General features: G+C 32.8%; 1 protein-coding gene across 1 annotated transcript; it reads left to right on the top strand.

Moving 5' to 3' along the window:
• The first annotated feature begins 2,910 nt into the window (after positions 1-2,910).
• LOC106754122 (protein PIR) lies at positions 2,911-23,905 on the top strand. The gene is made up of 30 exons (XM_014636095.2): positions 2,911-3,107; positions 3,534-3,606; positions 3,741-3,805; positions 3,915-3,992; positions 4,402-4,521; positions 4,630-4,700; positions 4,787-4,879; positions 5,686-5,755; positions 5,937-6,001; positions 6,590-6,785; positions 6,937-7,088; positions 7,619-7,712; positions 7,841-8,032; positions 9,036-9,247; positions 12,068-12,215; positions 12,821-12,989; positions 13,882-13,958; positions 14,643-14,813; positions 15,283-15,359; positions 15,453-15,555; positions 16,449-16,568; positions 16,674-16,817; positions 17,020-17,163; positions 17,673-17,816; positions 18,545-18,632; positions 19,289-19,416; positions 20,208-20,415; positions 22,414-22,586; positions 22,869-23,078; positions 23,454-23,905. Exons 1-30 carry the CDS (start codon positions 3,054-3,056, stop codon positions 23,646-23,648), a joined length of 3,834 nt encoding a protein of 1,277 aa, XP_014491581.1. The 5' UTR covers positions 2,911-3,053; the 3' UTR covers positions 23,649-23,905.
• Positions 23,906-24,595: the final 690 nt, after the last annotated feature.

The raw sequence follows: 24,595 nt of genomic DNA, 5'->3' as shown, positions 1-24,595 counted from the left end.
AATCAGCTGCCACACGAGGTTAGCCCGTTATCACTCACCGTAGGACCCCTCCTAGGCTAGGGCCTCCTGGTATTCTCATGACATGACTTACCCATCTCTACTTGAGAATTGGTAATCATTAGAATGTCAGGATGAATGTCGTGGATTTCGCTGTCCATATTCATACTTTTACCACCACCTTGATAACCATTCACCGAGACATTCCCCATTAGAATTCTCTTTCATACCAATTGGAACATAATACTTTATGAAAACATCCACTCCATTTATTCATACGTAGCATGTTCATATCACTGAATTAAACAAGTTATCAAACAACAATGGCAACCACATGCAAGACCGAACACCCTGATGAACGTTGGAGACCGAACAGTTTCTCACTACCCAAAGAATAGGACGGAACGACCCATGATAGGTAAATATGAAGAAGTGGTCGAACACTATTAAGGACTGACCATTAGGAGAGAAGCTGAATACTACAAAATGTTCAAATACTATAGCAAGGCCGAGAATCAATATTAGACCGAACACACCAAAGAAATCGAATACTAAAGTAGACTGAATCCTAGTAGGAAGCCGAGCACTAGTACAAGGTCGAGTGATAGTACAAGACCGAACGCTACCAAGACCAACCACCCACCTAAGATCGAACACTCTCAACTTAGACAAAATACTTTATTAGGACCGATCACTAAAGTATGACTGAACGATCATTAACAGGTAAGGCCCATAAGAGACCGAATGCGATTAAGACCAAACATAATACAAACCAAGTACTAGTGTAGAATGAGAACTTAGACTATACCAGATAATTTATCTATGCCAAATACTAGGTTAAGACCGAATGCCATGACTAGACCGAACGCCATATTTAATTTAATGCCAGAACCAGACCGATCGGTCATTAACTAAAGCTCCACATAAGCAGAACTTAGTAAAGACTGAACACAAGAGTAAGGTAGAACAGTTAATAAATGACCCAACGACCTACATAATTATGCAAAATAACTGCATAATTATGATCAACATCAATCTTTACCAATTCCCTGCATTCTTCCCAACTTCTAATCCTCAAAACTTGTATAATACGTATTTATACACTTAACTAAGAACATCTAAACATTCCTAACATCATTGAGAGAGTTTCATCTCAGATTTGAGAGTCAATCTGCAGAATCATGAACTCAAGGACCGAAAATCAGATTTCCTACTTTTGGTACAGTTTTGAGTGACTAAAGTGTTCTAACAAGTCATGAACAACTTACCCAGATTCTCCTTACAGACTAAATTCACACCGGAAACAAATTCCCCATTTTCACTACCACACTTCCTCGCAATTCACTCGGTCACTAAACCAGAATTCTGCAAAAAGATGCAATTAACATGAAAACAACACTCATTAGCCCACACCAACAATACCAAACACACAACCATTCAATTTCACCCACATGCAGAATCATCAAACATTATTTTCATACATCATAAACCAAACAATTAAGTTAACTAGCTTCCCTTACCTCTTGACCGAACCAAACGGTCAACAACTTTAGAAATTTGCTCACAGCACCACAAAATCCTAGAAACACTTATAGCTCACCGATTTGAGAGAAGGGACCAACCAAAAGACCAAAAATGAAGTTAGAAAGGGGAAGAGAAGGCTGATAAACAAATGCAAACAACAAGGCTTTCTTGCATGTGCTAGAATTTTCCAGAAATCCACGACAATTACAGAAACGAAACTTACCGACTCTAACTCGAATTTGATCGGTAAAAGAGGAAGCCTTTGACACCCACATTGTTTAAGCACTGCCTGATTTTTGAATAGATGAAGTGAGATGGAAGAAATCTAGAGAGAGAAGGAGGAAAAAAGAAGAGAATGAAAGTTTTGGAGAGACAATTGTATTAAAAAAATGGGACAAAACTTTTGAAACTTTCATTTATATATCACTCTTATTTTAATATAAATCACTCGGTCCCATCTTTTGTGTACACCTATCTGTCTCCAATCTTCTTAAAATTGCTTGACTTTACAAAAACTATATATAAATATAAATATATAAATATATTTTTAAATATTAAAGTAATTATTGTAATTTTAGTTTGTATTATGAAAAATTATTTAATTTTTAAGGACACAACTATAACATGAACTTTCCCCTTTGAATAAAAAATAAATGTATATTAATCTATATTTTAAAATAAGTATTATAAAAATTTAAACAAAACATCATATTAATATAGTTGATATTATATATATAACATTTACATCTTATTTAATGTTAAAATAAATATTTAAACTCATATATCTTCCCTTTCTAAATAAGCATTCATTTATTTTTATATTTTAATAAATTTTATTTTCATTTGTAATTTATACATACATCTAAACAGGATTCGTTTTTTTTTTCACACTTGTTTTTTTAAATTTATCCTTTAAGTAATTGTTTTATTAAATTAAAATAATCATATTTTCATTTTTATCTTTTAAATGATCTCTTAATCTAAATTTAATTATTTTATAAATTTAGAATAAATATTTTTAAATTTAAATAATTATTTAGAATAAAAAATTATTCAATAATAACATATTATAAAAATGATATTAAAAGTATCATAAGAATTATAATGATTCAAAATTTAAAAAAGTCTTCTGAAAGATAAAAATTATATTTTTTGAGAAATATCGATTTTAATAAAAATAAATAAATAACTGTAAAATATATGATTAAATTTATTTATTTGTCATTGTGTTTTAACATAAATAAAACTAAATAAATATAAGTAAAATAAAAGGCACAATTGCTACTTTTAATTTTGAAAGTCTATTTTAACATAGAAGGAGAAATACCGCACAGAAGGGGGGCATTTTAGTCCATACAAAAGTGATACCTGCTCAGACTTGCAAATGAAGACTTATGTTAATGTACCTACCGAGTAGTGGGGAGAGAGAGAGAGAGAAAGAAAGGGAAGAATTGTAGTGGTTCATCTTTCCTCTGTTCTTCTTCTATGCTTCAAGCTCTTGTTTTCTCCTTGAATTGACTAAGCAATTGACGATGGCTGTACCAGTAGAGGAAGCCATTGCTGCTCTATCAACATTCTCTCTCGAGGTACTCTCTTCACCTACAGTTCTCGTACCTCAATTCCTTTCTATATTTCAATCCAATTTCCGCCACATTTTTCTCACTTTCTTTTGTTACGAACATTGAAATGCGCTTAGCGATTCTTTTTTGTCTTTTTGTACTTTTGCTATTGTTTGTCTGATTCACTCCATCACTTGCTTAATTTGTTGTTGCATTTTGGTTTCTTTGAAGTTGTGTGAGATTGTTGTAGACAGTGTGTGACTTCTTTATTTTCTCTTTCCGAAATGTTTATTAAGCAGAAAATAACTGAAACAAACTTCTGATCTGCGAATGCTAGAAACGCATTGCAGGAACTTGAGCTTTTTATTTCTATGTACGAGAGTCATTTTCATGTACTCCTTTTTTTTTTTTTTTTTCTCTTTTTTTTTTTTTTTTTTGTTGTGAATTATGTAGGATGAGCAACCAGAGGTGCAGGGACCTGGAGTCTGGGTTTCAACTGAGAGAGGTGCAACAGAAAGTCCAATAGGTAGTTGTTTTTCTGATTCCATTTTTTTTTTCTTTGGATCTGTTATGCTTTCACGCTATGATGACTGTACTTAATAGCTTCTAAGATGCATAGATTTATTAGTAATTGCCATTTACCACCCTCTTTTTTTGTAGAGTACAGCGATGTCTCTGCTTACCGACTATCTCTATCAGAGGACACAAAAGCTCTCAATCAGCTGGTATGCAGCTCTTGAGCTATTCTTGTTGTTTAATCCACCCTTTACCTCTAGTTCATTTTTTTTTTTCCTGATTATAAATTTTAACTGTTTTTTCTGATATAAAATGCAGAATGTCCTTAGCCAAGAGGGAAAGGAGATGGCATCAGTGCTTTACACTTATCGCAGTTGCGTCAAAGCACTTCCTCAGGTAAAATTTCTCCAAAGCTACTGGTAGTTTAGGAGTTCATCAATGCGTACAAAATACATTTCTTTTAGATAAATAAAGAAATTTGTCGGAACAGATAGATTTAAGCTTTGGGCTTTAACTAATTATATTTAAAGTTCACCGGCAGTAATTCAGACTTACTATATATATATATATTATGTTGCTTTTTTTAAAACTTAGCATTTTGGGGGTAAAGAATGAATTCAAGTAGACTGGGCTTTGTCTAACTGATAGTTTTATCTAATGCAACATGATATCTTATGTGCTGCCATTTTCTTTTGCTTTGTTGATAGTTGGAAATATTAAATTGACTACACTGGAGATCCGTTTTAATATTTCCGTATGCCTATATTGTTTTATGTAATTTATGCATTTTGCCACAATGGAGCAGCTACCTGATTCTATGAAGCAAAGTCAAGCTGACTTGTACTTGGAGACATATCAAGTTTTGGATTTGGAAATGAGTCGTCTGCGTGAAATTCAGCGATGGCAAGCATCAGCTTCTTCAAAGGTATGGGATGTTCTTAACATATGATAAGACCCTTTGTTATTTTATTAGAAGCTTAGCTGATCCAGACTTAAGACGTTAAGTCAATATGTAAATGTCACTTTTATGCAGTTAGCTGCTGACATGCAACGTTTTTCTAGGCCTGAACGACGCATTAATGGCCCTACAATATCTCACTTGTGGTGTGTTATAACTATTATGCTTTTGTTGTTAATTCTTGTTATTGTTGTTGTTTTGGATTTTTTAATAGCTTTGTTCGTATGTTTAGGTCTATGTTGAAGTTGCTTGATGTTTTGGTGCAACTTGATCACCTTAAAAATGCTAAGGCAAGCATACCAAATGACTTTACATGGTATAAAAGGTATGTATTTTATTTATGCCTATCTCCCTTTATCTTTAGGTTGAGGGTCTTGAACTTTTCTTCCAGGTTCACTGTTTCAGTTTGTGTATATTGTATCTTATTTCCATTTCTTCGTGGAGGTTTTATTTTTTTGTTGTCGGTGCTTTTGGTGCATGTCAATTTGTTTGTATAATAATGACCAGAGGTTTAATCAGTTTTTTAATAGTATTTGGTTTCCAAAATCTTCAATATAACTTTTGCAGAGTTGATCTGTTCGACACATTTCTTTGTACTTTTCACTTGTTTGGATAAATAGAAGAGCAAAAATAAACAAATTATAGTAAATATATTTTTATATTAATTATTTTTTATTCTATTCTTATTCTTAATATAAATCTATTTATTATTTCTAAGTAATAAAAAATTATTTAATTTTTAAGAAATTAAAATAAAAATAATAGAACAGCAGATGTGGGAGACGATTCTTCAAGGAAATAGTTTCATGCTTAAATTGGGAGGAGCTTATTTCCATGTAGGCCTCTCAAAAAAATTCACTTTTCCCCTTCATTTCATAAAAGAATGAACAAGGGAAGTTAATTTCTCTTTCATTTTCATCTTCTGTACAACCTGTAAGTCATCTGAACAAACAAGCTGTAATGTAAGAATGTCGAAATTATGATTTTCATTTTTGTCTAAGTTAATAAGTACAGGCTTAAAAATATTATTATGCAATCATCTACTCACCTGATTTAGGATTTCCTTCTTTGAAAAGTTACTTGATGAATTTCAGTCATTCATACTGTTTTTTTTTTCCTTCAAATTGTCAGGACTTTTACACAAGTCAGTGGTCAGTGGCAAGACAGTGATTCAATGCGGGAGGAATTAGATGATTTGCAGGTGCATAATATATGAAATTTCTTAGTTTATGAAATTTGTTATGTATTGAGTACTGGAAATTTGTTATTTATTGATTGGTATGAAAGATTCTTTTCCAAAATTGTCCATGTTCATATTGTACTTTGGAATATGCCAAACTAAAGATGGCCGGTGATTGATCCTTTTTTAATTGAATGTGCAGATTTTCTTGAGCACAAGATGGGCTATTTTGTTGAATTTGCATGTGGAGATGTTCCGAGTGAACAAGTATCCTATATATTTTCTTCACAATTCTTTGTTCCATGAGATTCTTTGCAAAACCACAATACCTACACTTTTTGTATAACATGTAAATGTTTTTTTTTTGTTTAGATTTTTTTTTTTTTTTGAAAAAAGTCATTTGTGTTCAGGATGTACCTGGAAACTGATTCAATTGACAAATAAGGTGGTCTATTAAAACAATAAAACGAGTGCTAGTTTGTCCTGAACTTTTAGTGATGATGAGAATATGTAGATATGGGAGGATTTTATCCTTAACCTAGTTATACTTTCATAAAAAAGAAAAAGGTAGATTTGGTCAATACTTGGGTTGAGAAATAAAGTCAAGAGAATAACTGGTGGCTAGGCTACCTCAAATCCTTCTTTTGATTAGTTATCTATGTTTGCAGTTTAAAGCAAATCAAAGGAAATCTAGTTGACAAGAGGTGTTTTTAATCTAAAATTGTTAATACTATCACAAAGAAGTGCAGAGAACTGATCAATATATCACACCAATAATTTTATGCTTGTAACACTGTTTAAATACCCTGAAATTTTTTTTTTTTGTTTCTTGTTAAAATCCTTGACATGAGATAGTGTAGAAGACATTCTTCAAGTTCTTATAGTCTTTGTTGTAGAGTCTTTAGAATTGGACTTTGCCCTTCTCTTTCCAGAGCGCCACATTCTTTTGCGTGTTTTGCCTGTTCTTGTTGTCCTAGTGACATCATCAGAGAAAGATAGCGAGTCTCTGTACAAGAGGGTGAAAATCAACAGACTGATCAATATATTTAAGGTACGTTGTTTATATGCTTATTGATAAATGTACTGGTTAAGAAAATAACACTATTATCTGATTACCTGAAAAATTCTGCGTTTAATGCACTGAATTCTTTCTCTGTTGCCAATAAGTTTAAATTTGTGTATCATTTTATCCTTTTTTACAGAATGAGGCAGTCATTCCTGCCTTTCCAGATCTGCATTTGTCTCCTGCTGCAATATTAAAGGAATTATCAACATACTTTCCTAAGTTTTCTTCCCAAACTCGCCTTCTCACACTTCCGGCGCCACACGAGCTTCCACCTCGTGAGGCACAAGAATATCCTACAAATTATTTTATGTTGTTACTGATAAATTTATAATAATTTGTTATTATTGAACTAAATTTTAATTTCTTGAGTGTCATTCATGTACTGATGCTACTTTTTAGTACCAGTCTAGCTGCACATTGATGATTTGTTATCATGATATATACATTAGGGTAACAAATTGCATGTTTTCTGTTCAATTTAGTTAAAGAATGCCAGGAGGGTGGTCTATATAGTTCTTCTTTTTATTGTTGACAGATTTTTTATATTTTTTATCAGCTGGAATTGAACAATACGTTAGTTGAAAACTGGAGTGGTTATAGCTTCATAAAAAAAATGGTGTTTACGTTGATTTTTTCCTGCAAAGTTGTGTATTCATTGTTGGATGACATGGAAAACTGTAGGTTTAATGAATACATTTTATTGCAGCCTCTGATGCATTTTAGAACTTATATTAGTTTGTAGTTAAGATTACTAGAGGAGCTTCTATTAAAAATATTACTGAGGAATTCCTTTAGAATGTAAACTTGACATGATACACATATCAGAGACATTATTTGATCATAAATCATATTGGAGCCATCCGTGCTGAGCATGATGATTTTGTAATTCGATTTGCTTCTGCAATGAACCAGGTGTTGCCCTCTGCTCTGCTTTGGCTGCATATTGAATGCCCTTCCTGAAATCTTATTTGTTTTGTTTCTTTGGACTGTTTCTTGGCGTGTAATACCTGCTACTTAGTTGTTTGTCTCTATTTTTACAGCTGTTATTGTTGAAGTCAACTGATGGTTCTGATATTGAATGGAGCAAGGAAGTCAAGGGGAACATGTATGATATGATTGTTGAAGGTTTTCAGCTATTAAGCAAATGGACTGCACGCATATGGGAACAATGTGCATGGAAATTTTCTCGACCATGCAAAGATCCATCCGAATCATTTTCTGACTATGAAAAGGTAAGTAGTATTATAATGTTGCAGTAATTGAAACTTGTATTTCCTTATCATTCTTTTTCTCCTTTGTTGTGATGGCTGATTTATGTTCTAATCTGGTACTGGGACTATGGCAAATATTACTATCACTTTTTTATTTGTATAATGTAATTGACTATTTACACAAAATAGCAATTCTACATCACTATTACAAGTTGTATGTGCAGTGGTGTTGATACCGCATGTAGCCATATCCATCTTAAATATTACTCAAATTGATTTAGTTTTTCCATTGGACACATCAAAATTAACCATTTTCACTCTAAGCCAATCTTTCCTTGATTTTTATTTGTTATGAAACAATTAATTTAGAGCAATTCTAAAATATGATAATATTGTGCTTTCAGTAGTGTTGATACTCCTTGTTACTTCAAGCATATTAAAATGCTTAAATTTTGAATTAGCCATAAATTTTTACATAAGCCACATAGAACTTAACCATTTATAAAGTATTGCATCAGTTAGGCATTTATTTTCAGTTATTTAGCTAATTGTGTTAATTACACACAAGGTGAATTTTGTATTAATTGTGCATTTTGATTATGTCAAAGTTGGCACCTTGCACTTCTAATAAAAATCTATCTTGAATAAGTCTGTCGGGTGATATTGTTAGGTCAATCATTCTTCATCTGAGGTATTGTCTACTTTGGAGCATCTGTTCCATCACGGTTTTGAACTATTGAATGGGATAGAAACACAAGTCTCCAGTTGAGGTGTAAGGGGAATGATTGGTCATCCCAGTGACATCGTTTGGATTAGTCACCTCACATTCGAGATATTGTCCGTTTTGGAACATAGAATTCTGTCACGATTTTGTCCTTAAAATATGTCTCAGAGGGTGGAAAGAGGAAGGAGTATTTAGACTACCTTAGACCTCGACTTCTAAGTAATGTGAGATTATTGGGTGTGGTAGGAACAATTTCTACTAAAAAAATAGAAGTTAACATAAGAGTTGTGTTTCTTGTAGGTAGTAAGATATAATTACAGTGCTGAAGAAAGGAAAGCATTGGTTGAACTTGTGAGCTACATAAAGAGTGTTGGATCTATGATGCAGAGGTGTGATACTTTGGTTGCTGATGCTTTGTGGGAAACAATACATGCTGAAGTCCAGGATTTTGTCCAAAACACATTAGCTATTATGTTGCGGACTACCTTCAGAAAGAAGAAGGACCTCTCTAGGTAGTATTCTAATTTCACATTACATGGTATAACATTGTTAGTTTTTTGATTTCATATCTGATATGTTCCTTGGTCTTGGTGTTCTCGTGGAATTGTTCTGGATCATAATTCTGTATCATGAAAAATAATTCTTCTGGATCATAATCAACGACATAGCAATGTTCTGTTTGTTCCTTTTTAAATGTTTGCTTTTTAACAACAAAATGTTCCTTTTTATCTGTCATGTTTTTACATTTCAAGATGTCATCTTCTTTTCCAGTTACACCTTTGTTTCCATTTTGATTTTATAAAAGTGAATAATTATTATGCATTGAAAATTGTTTAAACATTAAATAAATTTTTAGTGTAAATTTATATGCACATTTAGAAAAGTTTCCATTGTTATCTATTTCCAGTTACAAAATCTATGATCGATCACATATGACCTGAATCTAAATTTATAGGTGAGAAGTTCAAATGCTATTATGGAGGGAAGTTTATTTTTTGTTAAAAAAATGTTTAGTGAACAAAAAAAGGCTTCAAGAACAAGATTTTGAAAAAGAAAAGGTGCAGAACCCTTTTATTCACTTTGAGAAAGAAAAGGTAGTTATAATTAGTGAGAGAGAATACAAATAAGCATACAACATTTCTTTTGATTGATATGAAGAATGAATAAGTAGGTTATAGCGTGCAACACTTTTCTTTAATTAATATGGAAGAGATAATATAATGACACATAAATGTAGATTGCAATAAGAAAACTGAAATAAATGTAATAGGTAACTCACTTAAAATTGCATTAAAATTAGAAAAAATAAATGATTTCCTTGGCTTGGGTGAAAAATATCTTGCATCACTATTAGGCTATCGCGATAGTAAAAATTATGTTGTGAGGTCTTAATTTAATTTTGGCAGTTTTCACTGTACGACATAACTTTGAAGACCTTTTTTAACTTTTACTGCAATGCGAGAGTGATAGGATATGAATATGGACGTTAGAAGGAAGGGAAGACAATAACAAAATATAGTTGTTAGAGGGGTTTGGGGGAAAACGGTTGGGCAGTTGTGGTTCCTTGGGAGGGTTGGCTTTTTAAGGAGGGTTGGTGTCTGGGGGCAGACACGGTTTTTGTATCTCAGTGTGGATAGGTCTGTACCTGTGAGAAGGGACTGGTTCCCTTGGATGTGGTTGACAGTTTTCTTTCTTTCCCATATAATAATACAAGGTTTTCACTGTGAGTGTGTTATGTGTTCTGTCATCAGAACTGAGGAAAGATTGGGTTTCTTGTAACCAAGAAACCTAACAGAGAGTCTTATAAGAACCACACAAACTAATGTTTTCTTTGTTTGTTGGCAAAAGTTTATATTTTCAAAACAGAACAATATGTTTTTATTCTTATGAGATCTTAAATTTTATGTTATGTTAGTATACTCCAACGGAGCTCTTATAAGACCCAGTTCTTAAGCTTATGACTTTGTGTATGACCCCACAATAGAGATGCCCCTATAAAAGACCAGAGGGAGTATTTTCTTATTGCAAGCTGAGAATAGTTGATTTCAAGATACAATTTTAAGTTTGTACAATTAGACTGGAAGAAGAGATAAAATGCATCTTGTTGAAAGTATGGAAGAGACTAGCTTGTTCTATTTCTTTTTGTTTTTTGTTTATACCAATCATGGGCATTTATGTACATCTTGTGGTATAGCCTTGCACGATAAATAAAATAAAGCGTATCATATAGTTGGGACTAACATTCATTTTGTAGAGTATTTCAATAATACTGTTGGAAGTTCCATATCCGATAGAGATAAGGTCAATTTATAATATATAAGTGGGTGCAAACCTTACCTTACAAGTCAGTTTTGTGGAGTTGAGATAGACTTAAAATCCACTTCTTAACATGGTATCAGAGTTAGGTTAGAGTCTATTCTAGTGATATTTGTTGTTTGTTGGGCATGTTGTCAATTTATAATATATAAGTGGGTGCAAACCTAACCTTACAAACTGATTTTGTGAGGTTGAGTTAGACAAAGTCCATTAACCAACAGAAAAATTTAGTTTACTCTCCTGTTAGCTTATTTTGATTTCTCCTAGTTTGTAATCTGTTGGAAATTACATGATAATGATTCAACTTAATAAAGTAGCCTGATAAACTGTAAATAGGAAGTAGAGTTCGATTTCTCTTGCAAATTTTTTTATGTATTTGTTAGATTTTGAATTATCATGTACGTAAATCTGATTGCATTTATTCTCAAGCGTTTCACTCAAACAAGATATTATCTCCTTTGATCTCAAGCTAAATTAGAAAGGTACTGGGAGTGGTTTCAAATTTTAAATACACATTCTGAAGATGTAATGAAATCCAGGGGAGAGGTTTAAATTTCAAATAATAAATATTTGTAGTTGTCATCTGTTAATCAAAATGATCTAGTGAGCTGCTGTAGTTTGTTTCTATTTCTTACTTTATTTCCTTTGTTGAAAATTGCATTGCCTGAGGCTTGTGAAATATGTGAGGAACGCAGTCAAAGAGTATGGTTAGAATTTAGACTGTTAACAAAACCTGGATTTTCAGTTTGCAAAATTTTGCTTATGGTTTCATGATTTCAGTTTTATTATTTGATAGAAATTGAGTTTTAATTTTAAATTTTATAGGCAGTATTTGATAATTTTTTGAATTATCCTATGAGATTTAACTTCTTTATGGAGTTTTTGGGTTGGATGTTGTCCCTTCGTTTGAATAAGAAAACTTCCAGGAAAACAGTTCACTGATTGAAAAGTTTGCATCAACTGTCCCTTCATTCTTTTTGCTTTTTTGTACCAATTAACCAAATATGGATTTTCAGGATTCTTTCAGATATGCGGACCCTTTCAGCTGATTGGATGGCTAATACAAACAAATCAGAATCTGAGTTACAGTCCTCACAGCATGGAGGTGAAGATAGCAAAGCAAACATATTTTATCCAAGAGCAGTTGCCCCAACTACCGCTCAGGTCTGCATCATTTTCAATTCTCGTTGCTCCACTTTTATTGTTTGTTATATCAATATGCATGAAGAGCTGCATGTATTGGGGATCAAAATTTTAATATTGAACTCTGCTATCTGTATAGATGTTTTTGTTCAACTAGCATATGGACTTACAATGCTGTGAGAAGGGAAAATAAATGAAGATGCTCAAGTGTGTCTTTATTTTGAAACGACCATTCATTTGTGGTATGCATGTGGGAAGACTCATTCTTAGGTGTTATGATTTTGAAAAAGTCTATTTTCTTTGTTTCTTAGATTACTTTTTTGAAGTTCCAGTGTCCTGCATGAAATTTTCTTGTGTATTATTAGAATTTTAAGTGGGTCTAAGTTTCACATTGGATAAAGATGAGAAAGTAAAGTACCATATAAGGATGAAGATTCATTAATCAATTACCTTAAGATTTTAAATAGAGAGTGGTATCAATCTTTCATGTGGTTGAGTTCTGGTCTCATTGGTGTTGTGTAATCAATAGTTGTTACCAAAGATTCTGTGTATCCTGACTTAAGCTGCTTTGCAAGTTCTTTCTGTGGATAAATGTAATTATTGCTTAGCTATTCTCTTTACTACAGGTCCACTGCTTGCAGTTCTTAATATATGAGGTGGTTTCTGGTGGTAACCTTAGGAGGCCAGGTGGACTCTTTGGCAATAGTGGCTCAGAAATCCCAGTTAATGATTTAAAACAGCTGGAGACATTTTTTTACAAGCTTGGTTTTTTCCTTCATATTTTAGACTACTCAGGTAATTGGTCTTTGGTTTATCTGAGCATCAATGTTACTGCAAAGACTCATCCTTTGGACACATTCCATTGATATATGAAATATCGTCTAAACTGACATCCTCTTTCTCTCACTACTCCTGCCTTATGGCTCTTCTCTTACACTAGGGGGCTAGTTTGAAGCATTACATTTTGTTTTGTATTGCTGTTGATAACATATATGGCTTTATGATGCACTGCTTTCAACCTATTAGGGGATCCTCTACCCCTTCGTGGTTTTTATCCGAGAGAATAAAAGGGTGAACTAGTCCAACATCTAGAAATCGAAATAAAACGTACATGCAATGGAGCTGATAGCTGATTATTTGTTATCATTTGGTTTTCAGGAAATCCTTGGGTTCTTTCTAAAGTTAAAAAATCTAATACAAAACTAAACGTCATTGAATTGGGAGGGTAAATGGATGTTTAAATGTTGGCTGAACGCAACATTAAACTAATACCTACTTTCTTGAGTAGAATAGTTTCTGATTAATTTCTGCTCTTTGGGTGTTATTTAGTTCTCTGGTAAATTATCAGGTTCAGATTATTTTTGACCCTGGCATGTGGACCTAAGAGTGAAGATTGGTCCTTTTAAAGCTTCCAAACTCATTTTTTGTACTACTTAGGTGTCACAACTTGATTTTATTTGCTCATTATTGTACCTTAAGTATACCAATTTGAAGGTCATTTTCACCAATTTTTAGAAAGCATCCTAAAAGTTTTTGGTTTCTTGGACTAGAGAAGAAATACATTAGAAGGTAGTAAATTCTGAAAGATTTTGACTCTCTAACTTCTGAGACAGTTTACTGATAGAATCCTTTGCATATACCTTATTGCATCCTTCAGTGTAATTGACTTGGGTGATGATGCTTGCAGCGACTGTTGCAACATTGACAGATCTTGGTTTCTTATGGTTTAGAGAATTCTTTTTAGAGTCTTCACGAGTCATTCAGGTAATACTCATCACGAAATTTTGAGTTTCAAATCTATCAAGTTCACAGCAATCATTTATGATAAGATCAGTACTAATTTCATAGCTCTTTGCAAAATATTGATTGCCTCAAGCATTCACTCATCTATTTGTACTTGTAATTGAATAAAAAAATTCAGATAATGGAAGGCTAGTAACTTTGAATTTGTATTGTTATATAGTAGGATGATGGTTTGTATCTGTTAGTTTTTCCAAAGTTTTCTTCTAATATTGGGTTTTTCTTTGTCCTGAACCTTTGAAAGTTAACATCTTGTCTCCAATTCTGCATACTTTTATTTAGTTATCCCCTACTCGCCACCAAATCCTGGTTCTGTTAGTTACGTAGACTACTCATAGGGATAGAGACTAAAATAACAATCACGAGAAGGCTGAAGATTTCGTAGAAACATGTTTTATTAAGAAAGAAAAGTTATATGTTTTGTGAATCTGATATTTCTTTATTCTTGCTGGTAGCCTATTCTGAACTTCAACATTACTCTATTTTCAAGTAGTCATTCCTGTGTAACGGGTATTCAATGTTGTTTTTCAAACTTTGAAATTTCAAATTCTACCAAACTTGTGATCTTTTTTATCATTCCTTTCTTTATATGCTTGTTTGTTCCAGCTCCCCTTCTTTTACTAAATTTACCATTGTTATTTAATGTAGTTTCCAATCGAATGCTCTCTTCCCTGGATGTTGGTGGATTGTGTACTTGAGTCACCAAATTCTGGTCTTCTCGAGAGTGTTCTGATGCCTTTTGACATCTATAATGATTCAGCTCAGCAAGCCTTGGTGTTGCTGAAGCAACGTTATCTATACGATGAAATTGAGGCTGAGGTATTAGAAATTTTTAACTTGAAGGCTAATGCTAGTTGATTGTATGGTGAATTTCCTGGAACAGTATAATATCTGATACAGATGATTAGGTACATATGGTGAAGTACACCAAATTTATGGGAGTAACTCGTGGTGTTAGGTATCCTATATTTATTAAATTGTTAGAGATGTAACAATACCATGGGAATTGGGAACACGGGGTATAAGTAGGGGGATCCTTGTGGAGGCATATAGAAAATTGAGTGAGGACTTTTGGAAGGGAGGATGCAGAACCCTCAATATACTTGCAATTTTTTGTATCTTTGTTTTATGTTTAAGAGTTGTTTTTAATATTATGCTTCATGGCTTATGTTAACATCAGTTTATACTAGTAGCAGATAGTAAGATCAGATTTTTGCTTCTGTTTACAAGTTTCCTGTCATATACTTTCTCCAACAATCAACTGTTTTCTGTTTACCTTTTTTCATAGGTGGATCATTGTTTTGATATATTTGTTACAAAATTGTGTGAAATCATTTTCACATATTACAAAAGTTGGGCAGCAAGGTATGCTTATTTTTCTCTGGCTCGGGCACATTTTATTTTCATTATTCCATGGACTAACCTTTTTTGGGACCGATGGATACCAAAATCGTGCAGTGAATTACTTGATCCTTCATTCCTCTTTGCTTCAGACAATGCAGAAAAGTATGCTGTGCAACCCATAAGGCTCAATATGCTGCTTAAAATGACTAGAGTGAAGGTTAATGGATTACATTATCGTCATGTTTATTTTACATAATTTTGATTTGGAGCTTTAAAGTGTAGGCTAGGTGCATACTGCCTGCTTAACAATTTTGGGATATTAAAATAGCCCAAGGTGGGGCATGTGTGGGAGGATTGTAAAAGTATGTGTGCATGGTGTTAGATCACCTGCCTCCCAGCAGAATCTGGAAACACTTGACTGAAGACCTATATTAAGTGAAAAAAGATTAACTATTTTATTACTTCTTTTTCTAATACATATAAGCGATTTTCTGATCCAAACCTCATTATCATCAAGTGACTTTGGAATGATGTGACTTTCTATAACTTGAGAACGTATACAAAATAGATAACGTTGTGTACTATTATAAGCAGGAATAAGTTGTTAGCCTATTTTTCCCCTGGGATTTGGTTTCATACTGATTATCAGTCAGGTTCAGAAAAGGCTTCTCATGAGTTAACAGAGTTTGTTTATCAGAAAGTCCTGGTTTGAAATCTTGAAAAAACAGGTGCTGGGAGTGTTTCTGCTTTAATTATTCAACCTAACTCCACATTGATTAGTTAGGTTCCAAAGTGGCTTTTGGATGCCAATTCGCTAACGTAATTTTGGTCTAACTTTTTGGGACTTCTCTCTTTGAAAGGAGAAGCTAGGCCAAATACAATTCTAGAAAAACTATTAAGTTTAAAAGTAGGTTTTTTCTAATGAACTAGTGAAGAAAATAATAATCAAGACTAAGATAGATTCTTACATGATTTATAATTTTCTTTTTATTTTTATTGTGTATTCCTTGTTCAGTTTATATGGTCTCCCTCTCTCTCTCACACACACATATGTTCTGCTGGATGTCATAATTCCAATTTCTCTCACGTGATTAAATATACTATGTACAGCTTCTTGGAAGGATGATTAATTTGCGTAGTTTGATCACTGAACGGATTAACAAGGCTTTCCGTGAAAATATTGAGTTTTTGTTTGATCGATTTGAATGCCAGGATCTTTGTGCCATAGTGGTTAGTGATTTTACCTCTGCTACTTCCCATTGCCTACAATTATGAACTATTTTTCTTTTCTCAATGTTCGTTGACTAAAGCAATACTTTAACTACTTTATTTAAGGAATTAGAGAAGTTGTTGGATGTCTTAAAGCATTCCCATGAACTACTGTCTAGAGATCTTTCTATTGACTCTTTCAGTCTCATGTTGAATGAGATGCAAGAGAACATATCCCTTGTATCATTTTCTAGTCGGCTGGCCTCACAGGTTCGTCTTTTGAGCTCTAAATATGTACTTTAACTTGAAGTCTCCCTTTCTTCTCTGCACAACTTTGTTAATTAATTTCCTGTTATCTTTTAATATTGAACCTTCGTATTTACGGCTGAAACCACTGTTTTAGTGGTAATTAATAATGTCATGACTTGCTCTGCTTTCAATTTAATTTGATCTATTTCTTTATCCGTGCTAGATTTGGTCAGAGTTGCAAACCGATTTTTTGCCAAATTTCATTCTCTGCAATACTACTCAACGTTTTATCAGGTCATCAAGAACGGTTCCTGTTCAAAAGCCATCTGTACCCTCTGCTAAGCCTAGCTTCTATTGTGGTACTCAAGTAAGCATTCCTTGGACTGCCTTTCATGGTACAACCATTATAAGTCAGTATCAATATTTTTATGGCTTAAATAATCATCACTTTGTGAATAAACCTCTTAAATACCAATAGTTCAAAGTCTCACTTATGTCAGATGTTTACATTGGTAAAATAATGTGATTTACTTTCTCTGACTAAATTTTCATCTCATTTTCCATTTTGGGAAGTTTGAAAAGTTATTTCAGCATGGTTTAGTCCTTAGGACCACGTGCCAGGAGACTGTTGAAAGTATAGAAAAATCTAATGCAAATTTCTTGGAGTTTAGATCACTTTTCTCAGCTTTTGTTCTGTTTTTCTATATTTTTTCTGTTTCTTATATCTTTTTTTTTTTTTTTTTACTTGTTCAGTGTTGTTATAACGGGGGACAGGGAGATGAACTATTGTGTTTGTGTGCGCATTCTACAATTTTCATTATGTTCACATATGTATAGACTTAGGTATTTATGTTTCTCATTCTCTCACACTGATAGGATTTGAATTCTGCCCATCAAAGTTTTGCACGATTGCATAGTGGATTCTTTGGAATACCGCACATGTATTCTATTGTTCGACTTCTGGGATCCCGATCATTACCTTGGCTTATTAGAGCTCTTCTTGATCACATATCAAACAAGGTACACCGTTCTTTATATTTGCTAAATTCTGAATAATTATAATTGCACCCTTTTTGCACCCTTTTTTGCTTCTTACACCTTGTCACTATAATGATGTGTTTTTTAGTTTTCTACAAAAAATCCTTCATGTATATACATTTAGTATCCATATTTAGGACACCTGTTTCCTATTTCAATAGTAGGTTATGTTCCAATCTCATTTCTGCTAACATTTTATCATTGAAGTCAGTTACCGCATCATGGTTTTGTCTTTAAAAGATGTCTTAATGAGTTAAGAAAAGGTGTATATTAATAGCCCTTGGCTTTGACTGCTAAACAATATGAACCTTTTGGACATACTAGAACGTAAGCCCCTCAATCAAGGACTAAGGGGAAGGCTCATTTGAGCTTATCAAAACAGATTATAAAATGCAAAGTTGTCCTACGGAAAATGATCAACTAACTCTTTATAATCATGTAAAAAGGATTTGATCAATGAATACATAGTGCAAGGCGTTGTATAATAAGTTTTACCATAATACTGTGCACACTATTTTGCTAAGGATAGGGGGACTGAATGATGAAATGTTACAATCTGTAGTTTTTCAAGTATATAGCTATTTTAAGCAACTGATTGTTGTTATAGACACATGCATACTGTACGCTTTTAGTTTGGATTTGTCTATATTTATTTATATTATAAAATTTGGATGTAGCTCACTAACACTGAAAATGCACGCTGTTTTCAGATTACTTTGCTTGAACCAATGATTACAGGATTACAAGAATCTTTGCCAAAATCAATTGGGCTTCTTCCTTTCGACGGAGGTGTGACAGGTAAATGGTGACATTTTTTCATTCACTTTGTTTTTATTGAAAAAAAGGGTTTGTTCTGCAACTTACATGCGAATGCTTAAAATGTATTCTTCTTTCAACATCTTGGCAGTAAATTAGGCATACTGATTCAATGTATAGAAAATTGTTTGAAAATATAAAATTGTGAAAAGCAAATCATTGCCAAAATAGTTGTGAGTTTTATAGTGTAAATCATATTGGTAATTCATATGCTTGGATATGCATGCAACGTACCATATTCCAAATTCTTGGTAAATATGCCCAATTACACAGTGCGTAACCAAAAATATTTTTAGATAAATATTAATTATTAGTTCTTAGTTGTTGGTAGCGCCTATATTTTTGCTTTTTCTTTTTAGTATAGTAATACTGGATACAGTTTCTATGTCATGGAGTTGAGGTCATTGGCATAATTCTTTCTCTCTTCTTTTGTTTTTCTTATATTAAGGGAAGAAACCTTGGAAGACTAATGCATTTTTCAAAATCCCAAAGGCACTTAAAGGTTTAGCTAGAAATATATAGGCACAGTTATATTTCATGGACTTTACAAATAATTCTCAAACAAATTAACTGTAAAGGAATACAGTACATACATACATGATCGTATCTGGAAATTGACTTAGATTATTTCTACACAGGTTGTGTGAGACTTGTTAAGGAACATCTTAACTGGGAGACAAAATCGGAGCTGAAAGCTGAGGTTCTTCATGGCTTAAAAGAGATTGGAAGTGTATTATATTGGATGGGGCTTCTAGATATTGTGTTGGTCAGTAATGCAGTTTAATTTCCAATTTATATATTGGAATTTACATCGACAAAAACATAAAACTTAATAAATCTGCTTTATATTTCAAGATAATTTTAGAATTTATATTATGTTTTTTCTAACACTACCTAAAAAGAAGAGGATGGGACAAAAACAATTATTTTAGCCAATTGTTCATGTAGTCAAGAACCTTTCTATATTGAAACTTGAAGGCCATGAAAAGCTTGGTAAATACAATGAACAAAAAGGAAATGTTTTGCAGATGACTTGCTTGAAGTCCTTATTTGGTCATAAACTTTAAATAGATGAAGAGGGAAAATTTATTTAGGTAGAACTAGAAAAATTTGGGCTTTAGCTTTGAAGGCACAAAAATGGAAAGGAAGGATCTAAGAATGTATGAGTGCAAGTTAGGTGCTTGTGGGCTAGGTTAACTGGTCTAGTCCCATCCTAATATTTTGGACTTGAACCAGGCTGGTCTATACTTAGACAAGACAAAGTAAGAGGTGTTTAGGGAGTTTGAAATCTCATAAAGGCATTTTAAGAATCTGAACCCCTGAACTAGAGGAGATCTAATTTCAGTTAAAGTATAATAATTTATCTATCATCATCTAACTCCCGAAGTAATTTACAAGGATGCATAGTGCTGAAGAATAAATTTTGCAAAATTGATAGTATTACATTGGAAATAAGGAGGAATAATCATATAACTCCTTTAATTGTAATCTTGATGTTTTCATGTATGCTGCTTTAATTTGTGAGTTATAGTGATAAATACATTGCATTCTTGATAGAGAGAAAAGGATTCTATGGATTTCATGCAAACTGCTCCTTGGCTGGGCTTGCTTCCTGGAGGAGATGGTCAAATAGTGACTTCCCAAGATGGTGAACACAGCCCTGTTGTTAGTCTCTTTAAATCAACAGCTTCTGCAATGGTTTCATACCCTGGTTGCCCATCGCCTTCCTCTTTCCATATTATGGCAAAACAAGCAGAAGCTGCAGGTGTGCTGTTGGAATGCTTTTAATTATTTTGCTGTTACCTTGGCATGCTTTCTTGTATAAATAAAGGCACTAATGCTTGATTTTAACAAATTAGTTGAGAAACTTAGATTTTGACTGCAGGAAATATAATGCCCATAAGGTATTTCAGATGAAGGAAATAAAATGTATAACTCAAATTAGTTTAGTATCATCATATGATGCAATAGGCATGATTGTCATTGTCTGGACATCTTCGAGAAATGATGGTGAAAACTTAACACAATGTCTTTATGTCAAAAGAGATATCCAACAACAATAATCTTACTATGTGAGGTTGACTATATATGACTTTGAACTCGGTCCAAAAAAACAATATTGCTCAAACAAATTTTATACTAGTTCAATTACCATCACTGTGATCTACATATTGTCCACTAAAATCAAAGTTCATACAACCAAAACATATCTCACTTTAGTTGTTCTCAGGCTCCCACAACCCAAATGCCTTCAGCCAAGAGAAACTCCGCTCTTAATATGTTGGATGGCTTCATTTTCAAACTTCACAAAATAGAGAAAAATACAGTGTTGTAGTGGCACACTACTCCCTTGGTGCATGAATCTGCCAATGAAACCTCTAAAATCTCAATATGATGGTTGAATGTATTTGGCTCAAAATTGTGGCAGCATAGTGGTACTTTTTCCAAGTTCAAAAACCATGTCTCAAGTATTCAGAAATTACCCCTTCTTATAAAATTTCAAAGGGGCTACACAAATGACAAATACACAGAGTGATAAATTCCTGCACTGCTAATAAATTTCTCTCACTTGTAACTGACCCTATTAACCGCATAATTGATTACTGCAACCCAACCATCAATCGAGTTATTTCACAAAACAATCAATTACTTTGTGTGGATACTCTTGGATAATAAATTATTGTACTTTGATGGTAATTGATCAATTCTTCAGTGGCAGTTATGAAAAATCTTTTGAGCCAAACCCAACATTTACTATTTAGTGAGATTTAACATTATTACTAATCACTCAAACCATAAAAGCAAAACCACTCAACACCAACAAAATTAAAAAAAAAAAAAAAAACAATTTAACTAATCTAAAAGTGGAATCATCAAAATCATTTTGAGAGGCATGTAATCCTAAGTGCCTTTTGAGAGGTTCAGCATCTGCATTTACTGCCACCGCTTTTTTCTTTCAATTCTTATCCACAATAATACCCACTACATCAAGCATTATGCCTGATTTTAAGCAACTAACAGCATAAAATTTTATTGAGAGAAAATTGTTACGATAGACTTGGATGGCCAAAAACATCTTATCATATCTCACATTATCCTCTAGGATAAGTTTTCCTGTTTCCTCATCTATCTCTTAGGATTAGTTAGCATATTTCCTTATATTATCATGACTTTTTTTATCTATGTAGATAGGAGTATGATTAGTGTACAAAAGGGTTAGTGCTGTAGGATTTATGAACACATGAATGCGTTATATTCCATCTCAATAATATCAATTAAACTTCATTTCTTTTTCTCCCTCTATACCAAAAACCAATTTTTTTTTTCTGACAAATACATTATTATACCTTTGTATTTATACTAAATTCTTTTTCAATAAAACTTTCTGACTTTTGGTTGCTTAAAAACAACTCTGGGGGTTTTATTTAGCAAAATCCTTTTGTCATATATTTCTAGTAGAAACGTTCATGTTTTGCTTGCGTTCATTTACTTTGCGATGTAATTTTAGGAGAAGAAAAGCACATTTTTTATTATACATTAATAAAATTACGAGTGATATGTAGGCAGAGCTGGCCAGTATTCGTAACTACCCTGATTATAGAACAAATACGAGGAAAAAATTGGGAAAGGGAGAATGAGATCAATCAGACTTAAAGAATCTAGTCTTGATCCTAACTATCTAAATCTTCTAGAATGAATTTAAAATAGAAGTACATACATGATCCTTCATTAGTGGCTCAAACCTTGTTTTTTTCTATTGCAGATCTTTTGTACAAGGCTAACTTGAATTCTGGAAGTGTGCTGGAGTATGCACTTGCCTTCACTAGTGCTGCGTTGGATAAATATTGTAGCAAATGGAGTGCTGCACCCAAAACAGGCTTCATTGACATTACAATTTCCAAAGACTTCTACCGAATATACAGTGGTCTCCAAATTGTAAGGAGCAACCTTGCACACTCCTCTTTTACTTGTCGCACTGCTTAATAACTTGCTAGTCCTTTGTATCTCTATACACCTTTTAGCTCTATGTTTTGGTTGCTTAAGTTGGCCCCGCGGTTGATGGAAACTGCCTGAACATAGAAACATTAAAGGTTAAATGGCTAAAACTTAGCTTGAACCACTTTGTAACATCTTGTTCAATATATTAATAAATTTCCTACTGTGTAATTGTTTAAATAAGATATATAATTAATGGGTGCTTTTGCTTGAGCTACGTAGGGATACTTGGAAGAGTCTGCTCAAGTGTCACCAAATAGTCATGACAGGCTGGGAGATTCAATTGCTTGGGGGGGCTGCACTATTATTTATTTGCTTGGGCAGCAGCTGCATTTTGAGCTCTTTGACTTTTCGTATCAGATCCTCAATATCGCAGAAGTGGAGGCTGTATCTGTTATGCAAACACATAAGAACTCACAATTTTCTGTCCAGGTTTATTTTACTTCTTCAAATCATCGAAAAGAAAACTTGCTAGGTTTACATCATCATTGTCCATTAATAAAAAATCACTGCTTTCATTATTGTCTACATGCAAACATTATATAAATGTTTATTATTTATTCTTCTGTACTTCATTTCTAGAAAATAATGTTTTTTCAACTCAGAAATACTGTGATAAAGATTAAATCAACGTCAGTTTTACCATGTTAAGACAAATCAAATTTAATTTATATGGATGTCGTAATGAAGAAGCTGCAACCTGGCTGTGCAATTTAAATTCCTCGTCCTGGCAGCATAAGGAGCGATGGTTTTCTTTATGTGTGTCTTTGTGTGCTGCTTAAATAGCATTTATTTTTCTTTTAACAGGGATGGGAAGCCTTATTGGAAGCAATGAAAAAAGCTAGGAGATTAAATAACCATGTATTCTCTATGCTTAAAGCACGTTGCCCCTTAGAAGAAAAGACAGCTTGTGCTATTAAGCAAAGTGGTGCTCCAATACATCGTATAAAATTTGACAACACAGTTTCAGCATTTGAAACACTGCCACAGAAAGGTGCTTAGACGAGTAGTCGAGTTGTAGGCTTCCTGCAACTTCTGTGCCCTTTTTCCTGTACGTTGTATCTCTTGTGTTGTATGTAAATGTTCTTGAGCTGAGTTTCTATGAAGAGGTGTCAACATTTTTTATAAGCTGTAATGGAACTCAGTCACTTGCCAGTTACAACTATTGTTTGATATTAGTTATAAGCTTGTTGTATAAACTTTTTTAATTACTTTTTATCTTAATCATCCTTATTAAGTACAAATTTGAGGTTTACTTTGTTCACAATCTCATTTCTCATTTGACAAACTTTCAATATTAGGGAATCATCTGTTTGGCTTTGTTATACTATTTTATACGTTCTATATTATAAAGTAAAATCTTTTAAAAAAAATAAAATAATTTTTAAAATAAATCCAATATTTATCTTTTAATATTAATGTGAATAGCTTAGGAACTAAAAATTAAAACATAAAATATTGGATTTATTTTAAAAATTATTTTCTTCTTTTTCCTTAAAAGATTTTACTTTATAATATATGATGTATTTAATTCATACAGATTAATAATACATTTAAGAAAAACACACAGCTTGATGAAGTAATTTTAAACGCTTAGATATAAAAGGTATTAATTAAAAGGAAAATGCTTATAATACTTGACAGATAAGTAATCATATTTAAGACATGAACATAATGGCAAGATGTTAAATATGAGAATCTCTTGTAGTAGACAGAAATCATTTAATAGAAATTTTGTCATTTTATATCATTTGACTAAGTTCTTTTATTACAAGGAATCAGTTTCCGATCCTGCATTCCATAAAAACCTGTTGTTTGTTGAGCTAATTAATGTAGGAAGAAGCAAATAAAAGGTACATTTATAATTATTACATTCCCGTGTGCACCTTAGACTTCAATTTAATTCACGCGCACATTACTCTCCAGCTTTTTATATGGGCCAGGCCGGG

The sequence above is a fragment of the Vigna radiata genome, unplaced genomic scaffold, assembly GCF_000741045.1.
Source record: "Vigna radiata var. radiata cultivar VC1973A unplaced genomic scaffold, Vradiata_ver6 scaffold_83, whole genome shotgun sequence".
Classification (NCBI taxonomy): domain Eukaryota; kingdom Viridiplantae; phylum Streptophyta; class Magnoliopsida; order Fabales; family Fabaceae; genus Vigna; species Vigna radiata.
Note: the sequence above shows the minus strand (reverse complement) of the source record. Positions and strands in the feature narration are given on the sequence as shown.